General features: G+C 38.7%; 1 protein-coding gene across 1 annotated transcript in view; it reads right to left on the bottom strand.

Annotated features, from left to right (window-relative positions):
• Positions 1 to 1,584: 1,584 nt before the first annotated feature.
• scospondin (subcommissural organ spondin) overlaps positions 1,585 to 7,213 on the bottom strand; it is a gene marked incomplete at its 3' end in the record, with an annotated part of 132,540 nt that continues 126,911 nt past the window's right edge. Inside the window, exons 107-109 of the mRNA XM_038298218.1 lie at positions 3,486 to 3,613; positions 3,264 to 3,406; positions 1,585 to 1,631 (exon numbers count right to left, since the gene is read on the bottom strand). Coding sequence (XP_038154146.1) covers positions 1,585 to 1,631; positions 3,264 to 3,406; positions 3,486 to 3,613 — 318 coding nt within the window. The remainder of the gene's footprint in view (positions 1,632 to 3,263; positions 3,407 to 3,485; positions 3,614 to 7,213) is intronic.

The following is a 7,213-nucleotide window of genomic DNA, read 5'->3' as shown; positions in this document are numbered from 1 at the left end:
GCTTTTCCTCAGAGTAGCTTTGCCTCGTCTGTTCCTGTTTGGCTGTGACGTCATCCTGGAAAAAAACATCAGCTGTGCTGCTTCTATCAACACCCTTGTTAATAGATGTTGGAGATCGGCCTGTTTTCCAGTGTGGTCCTGTTTCTCTGACCGTGACTGAGTGGATGTGCTCTCTTCGTCCTCTGGCATGGGAGCTGCCTTGGAGCTCGTCTGCCTGGCTGCGTGTTTCCTGGACGGGGCCGCCTTTTACAGCTGCTTTTTGTATCTCTGCTTCTGTCTCCTTGAACCCCAGTCGGCCTCGGCAGATGGCCGCTCACACTGAGCCTGGTTCTGCTGGAGGTTTCTTCCTGTTAAAAGGGAGTTTTTCCTCTCCACTGTCACTACAAGCATGCTTAGTGTGAGGGATTGTATTTGGGTCGATGCAATCAACTGGTTTTCCTTAGATAGAAAACTTTGTATCAATTTGACTGTATGATCTGGTTGAACTGTAAAGTGCCTTGAGATGACATGTGTTGTGAATTTGGCGCTATATAAATAAACTGAATTGAATTGAAGGCTGACGCGGACCTCGCGTTTCTGCTGATGTGATTGTAAGTAACATAGGAATGGTTTCTCTCTCTCTGTGCATGTTCATACTTTCACTGTGTTAGTCATTCGTTGCGTTCGCCTGTCTGCTAAGCTCAAAACAACCGCGCCTGGCTTGACGGAGAAACCAGGAGAACAGCTGAGCATATTTACGACAGTGCACTTTTATTTTCGCCCTCTGGGGGGAGCCTCGCTGGAAAATCAACACCGGTTGCATAGTATACCTTTAACTATTTGCGGTGCACACATTTAGTTGACTCATTTAGTAATTTCTTGTTTGGTTTTCTGTACATTAATATATTTTTCATTTGAGTTGCCAGTTCCTTGGAGGCCTTTGTGAGTGAAGCCAGTAAAGGAAAGGAGGCCCCAGCTGCAAAGGATCTCCTCATTGACATGGAGGCCTAGTTGGACTCTTCCACTTACATTTAGAAGGGGTGTAGCAAGGGTTTAGGTTTCTGTATTTGGTTTTGTTTTCTATAATAACATTTAGAAAGTTTAATATTGAAGTCCTCTTCCTCATAGGTTGCTGATTAGTTTTGTCTTTTGTTGTAGTTTTTGTTTAGGAAAATGTATTTTATGTTTCCCTCTGGTTTCAAAGTTGTCTGATCAACCAGTGTATATATATGTTTCCCTCGTGTGTCAGTTAGGGAGGTCTTTTCTGAGTCAGGTTTGGATTATGCTGATTTTTGTCTTTTGTTTTCCTTGATGGACCCAGTCTTGTTTGGACTTTTGAACGTTATTTTTGCAAAATAAATTTGTTACCATTTTTTCATTAATGACTTCCCTGTGCTTCTGATATTTTTTGGCTCGGTCCCTCATAAGGGCAGAACATCGAGCTGTGTGCTACGATTGTCTCGTTCTCATTTTTGCGAAGACAAATAAAATGCTGACAGGAAGAAGTGCCTTGTTTAACTGGATTGCATATTTTAATACTTTTTTCCTACGGTGGTTCAGCGATGCAAAATGAAAGAGATGCAGCTGCTGCAGAGCTTCACTCACCGTCGCAGGTCTCTGAGGTGCAGCTGAACGCGCCGCCTCGGCAAACGCTGCAGGGGTTAAAAACATGTTAGTGACTAAACACAGGAGAAGTCAACCTCATTTACTCCTTAGTTTATATACAGAACTAAATGATTCTTTAGTGCATTTATCACACTGGAAAAAATCCAAATCTGGATAAGTCATTATTTCTTAAAATAAGTGCATTTGTTCTTGAATTGAGATGGTAAAAGGGACATTTTGCCAATGGAACAAGACAATTTGGCCTTAAAATAAGAAAAAACAATTGCATTGTCTTATTTCAAGTGCATTTGATCTAAATATCTTATTTTAGGAGTAAAAATACTCATTCCATTGGCAAATCATCTCATTTACCTACTCAAATTAAGGGTAAATACAATTAATTTGAGAAATTTTTACTTCATTATAGATAATTTTTCCAGTGCATGACCTAAAAGATGTGATTGCAGTTATATTCCTCAGCAGTTTGGAGCTGAATTTGCTTTAAGACAACAGTAAAATATGTTGTTTTTTTTGTTAACCTAAAGGAAAACAGAGAACATTTTAAAGCAGTGATGTAAGACAGTATTTCTTCTCAGAATTAATGTTTGCAGTTAATGATTTTCTTTAAATATTCGCCTTCTCCTGAAAAATAAACTAAAAGTCCTCGTTTCCAAGATTATTTTTAAAGGTTGTAAATAAAACTTTTTTAATCAAAACTCTTCATGTTTCTAATAAAAAATAAATCCACAGAGTGTCTAGATTGGTGCAAAATAGAAGTAGAAATTTTGTGGAAGAAAAATAATTGTAAAAAATGTTTTATAAATTCTGATGGGTGCAAAATAAATAAGTTATGTTATTTCTTTCTTTACATTACGCTCTATTTACTAGACTAAAGAACTGAATGATTCTTTTAATGCATTTATCATGGCCTAAAACATGAGATTGCAGCTATTGCTTCAGTCTAAAGTAATTTGGAGTTTAATGGGCTTTAAGGCAACAGTGATAAAGTTGTTGCTTAAAGATGGAGATGAAAATGCTGTTTTTTTTTACCTAAAGGCAAATAAAAGATATTTTAATGCAGTGATGTAAGAAAACATGTCTTCTCAGAATCCATGTTTGCAGTTAATGTTTTTCTTTAAATATTCACCTACTCCTTAAAAAAAAAATAACTAAAAGTCCTCTTTTCTAAGAAGATTATTTATTTTTAGAGGTCATAATGAAAATGTTTTATTTAAAACACTTAATTTTTCTAAAATAATAAATCCACAGATCGTCTAGTTTGATGCAAAATAAAAGTAGAACTTTTGTGGGAAAAAAGTAATTATAAAAAAATGTTTTTATAAATGCTGATGGGTGCAAAATATATAAATAATTTGTTGTTTCTTTCTTTATGCAATATACACTATAAGTTTAACAGAAAAGACTAGATTTATATTAACATATCTAAAGCAGAAAAAGTTAGCTCCCGGAAGAAGCGTAGGATCCTATTTCCGTCAGAGACAAGTGATAAAACATAAAGGATTTAAATGGATTTATTTTCTTTCATAGATAAAAAGAAATCCAACATGAAGGTGTGAACAATAATCTTTATATTTAATAGTGTCTTAATTTTTTCACGTGACTGTAAAGGTTCCTTTTTGGAACGCTGTTATATCCTTGTTTTAAAACAATTAGCTTACCATGTGTTGCACTGGTGCTGAATGGAGGTTCCAGGCTGCAGGACAACCTCACTGCTCATGTTCCCGCTCTGGAACTCAGTCGGCAGAGACAGTGATGAACAGGGGCAGTCAGTGTGAGGCACACAGGAGCCTTCGTACAAGACCTACGGAGGACACAGTGAGACGGCTGCAGACGGAGACAAAGGAGTTGGATAAAACACACAAAGAGAGGGATGTCCACACCTGCCCAGGAGGACAGGAACAGCCTGGAGAGCAGGGTGCAGGTAAACACTGGGTGTGTGGCCACAGGTCCTCGCATGTGTAAGGACAAGAAGCTGAACAGTTGGTGAACACCTGCCTGCTGGGACACTCTGCAACGCACAAAACAGGACAGCAAGTGTAGCTGAGTTTAGTTGTTTATAACCGGATGGAGAAGCCTTGGAGAAAGATTCACACTATTTTATTGTGAATCATTATATCTATTTGAAAAGATCAGCATAAACATCCCCACAGCATGATGCTACCACCTCTGTGTTTCACAGTGGATACAACTGTAACGATCTTGGTTCTGTTGTTTTTCTCTAAGTTTTCAGTTTCAGGTTTTTCCTTGTTTTCTAGCTTTGTTGTTGTCTGGATTCATTTAAGTTGCTTAGGTTTTTCTGTCTGTCCTCTGCTGGCCCCTTGTGTTCTTTTCCCTTGGCTTCCTCCTCAGCTCTGCTCACACCTGCTCCCTATCAGGTCATTAGCCCTACCTTTGTTCAGTCAGCCATAAATACACTCCCTCTGCAGTCCCTCTTTGCTGGTTCCTCGTCTTATTTCATCCTACCCTGGCTCCTCATGACTTTTCCCCTGATGTCTCCATGGTCCTGGTTAGTGTTCAATTCTTAAGTTGGATTTTTGGATTCCTGTTTTTGCTGCCTGATTTTTCATTAAACCTTCCAAGATCTCACCCCCTGCCTCTCAGCTTCTGCTTTTGGGTCCTAACAAAAACCTTAAAACTAGTGATGGTGAGATGAAGCCTCATGAGGCATTGAACCGTTTGGCCAAATTGCTTCAACGATCCCCACAGTTCATGAGGCTTCATGTGAACATTTCACCACCTACTGGTGGACAGCAGAACTACAGTTTGAAATAAAATCTGTTTTTCTTTTTCTTCCCCTTTAAAGTTCCCTTGAAATTGTTAATGGTTGGTGTGTATAATAAAATCTTTTGTAAGTTTTTTTTTAAGTGTAAAATTTCTTAGAACAATCATTTAAGGCGCACCGTTTTTCTGTCATTTTAGTGAAATAAACTCAAGCAGACAGTGAAAGTGTTTGCACAAATTGGGCAATGATGAGCCAAATGAAAGGTGTTAGTCATTTTTATTCAAACATGATAGTTTTTCCACGTTTTTTGGTTTTAATCAGGGTGGAAGTTGTGTTCAACTAATCTTTTTGCTAAACCGACCCAATCTATATTTTTACTGGGGCAAAACAATGCAAATTAGTCTCATCAGCCAAAATATTAAGTGTAATCCCAACTTTCAAAAGACAAAGACAGGACTTGAACCATCAACCTCTAGAGTGAGAACCTGTCTCTTACAGACGCCACTCATGTAGATAGTCTGAACTGGGAGAAAATACTTAACACTGATGTATTAACACTGGCTTTGTCCGGTGGTTTGCTCAAATTTTTATAATTACATTGTTTATTCAAACCAAATTAGCTTTAAGCAACTAGATTGGTTGGAAAAACAACAAATTTATTCTTAGAATCTATCCAAATTCCATCCAGCTGACAGAAACTCTCCTCCAAACTCCCACATCTTGACTGAACACTGAGGCTGTTTAGATGCCTGTCAAAATTCTTGCGCTTCCCAAACCACTTAACGAAGCGGTCACATGGTATCACGGTAGCGAGGCCTCGGCCGTCATCCATTTTGGCCCCTCCTCTAAATGAATCACGCCTCAACACGCGCTTCGGGGAAACGCCCCCTCCATTACTCGACACACGCCTCGAAGCCTCGGCTCATCTCATAACATCACTACTTAAAACCAAATCGTGACAACAACAAGTTCAGGGTGAGTTGACCTTTTCTACAGGTTAGGAAACATGAAAGCAGGTTGCTTCCTTCCAGTTTAATTCTTAATAAAAAAAAAATTCAAATTCAAAAATGATCACCCTTGACATTAAAAAATATGTGAATCCTTATTGGTCCTTCACCTACTGCAAAACTGATCTAAATATACGATACATTTCTTGAAATTAGTATAATTGGCTTTTTTTTTTAGCAGATTAGTCAAATTATCTGTCTTTGGAATGATTGTTTTAGCCGCTAAAACAGATAATTATATATAAAGCATTTTTTTTGAGATTATGGCAAGGTTTTTTCCTAATGTAAATATAGAAATCTTATTCCACCTATAGATCATTCTACGTAGAGTACCAATGAAAATAAAGTGTAATTATATTTATTTGAAAAGAAAACTTATTTTTCCCTTTTTACAGTCTAAAGAATCCAGTAAAAATACATTTACTTTAAACAGGAAGAAGAGGACCTGTCAACATGTCTTTGCTATATAGTTGTTTTCAGCGCTGGTGTAGTATAAAACTTCTGAGCCACAGCTTCACAGGAAATCAAACATTTGTTTATTTCTTAAAAATATATTTATATAGTCGAATATAAGTTGTTCATAGAGGACCTTCCCTTTTGGAATTAATGACGTCTGTTTTCTTTTTCCTAATTAGTTATTTTCTGTCAGTGTGACAAAGATGCAGCTAATTAGTGGAAATTAGTGGAACTTAAAACTAAACGTACGTGTTTCCTCCGCCATTGGGTCGCCGTTACACCGTTACATCTGCAGTTATGCAGACTAATGATCTGAGGGCCACATTTGGACTCGCCCTACCCACTACATGGTTTAGGATGGCCTTAAAGCTTGGTTTATGCTCGACGCATCCGTGAGGTTCCCACGGCCATATTACTTAAAGGAATAGTACACCCAAAACATGATTAGCCTTCATTTTCTACTCACCCCCATGCTGAACAACACTCTGGAGTACTTTTTTGATATCTCAAATGCATCTGGAGATCTGGGAGGCTTCTTGCTGTCTGCTGACATTCAAATAATGGAGGTCCATGGTGCCTGAGACAGAAAGGTCCATAAAAGTCCACAAAAAACGTGTCAATATTCCTCCATACTGCTCGTCCAATGTATTCCAAGTGTCCTGAGTGGGTAGCGTCCATAATTTACTCGAAACGAAGTCATTTAGAATGTTTTTAGAGCATAAACAGTAGTGTATAGTATTTCCTGAAAGCGCGCACCTGCGCGATCACGACGCTACGGAAGCCGGCAGACCAAACCAGCGCATTCAGCTCGGCAAAGAACTCATGCTCTTCCTCAACACTGAAGTCCTCAGACATTTTTCTTTCGTTGTTTCTTTCTTTGCACAGGTAAACAGCACATTTCTTCTTCTACGCTTGCATTATCGGCAGAGCAGACGCTGAATGCGCACTTTCATCTGGTTTGGTCTGCCGCGGTTTCCGTAGACTCGTGAACTCGCAGGCGCGCGCTTTCAGGAAATCCTATACACTACTGTTTATGCTCTAAAAACATTCTAAATGACTTTGTTTCGAGTAAATTCTGGATGCTACCCACTCAGGACACTTGGAATACATTGGACGAGCAGTATGGAGGAATATTGACACGTTTTTTGTGGACTTTTATGGACTTTTCTGCCTCGGGCGCCATAGACCTCCATTATTTAAATGTCAGCAGACAGCAAGAAGCCTCCCAGATCTCCAGATGCATTTGAGATATCAAAAAAGTACTCCAGAGTGTTGTTCAGCATGGGGGTGAGTAGAAAATGAAGGCTAATCATGTTTTGGGTGTACTATTCCTTTAAATGGTTCTTATTGGATGGAGAACAACCTTCAGGTGCAATACTGCCACCGACTGGTGAAAAGTGTAACAGCTTCATTAAGGATTCTA

This window comes from Cyprinodon tularosa, unplaced genomic scaffold (genome assembly GCF_016077235.1).
Source record: "Cyprinodon tularosa strain WSP-4 unplaced genomic scaffold, ASM1607723v1 ctg402, whole genome shotgun sequence".
NCBI lineage: Eukaryota > Metazoa > Chordata > Actinopteri > Cyprinodontiformes > Cyprinodontidae > Cyprinodon > Cyprinodon tularosa.
Note: the sequence above shows the minus strand (reverse complement) of the source record. Positions and strands in the feature narration are given on the sequence as shown.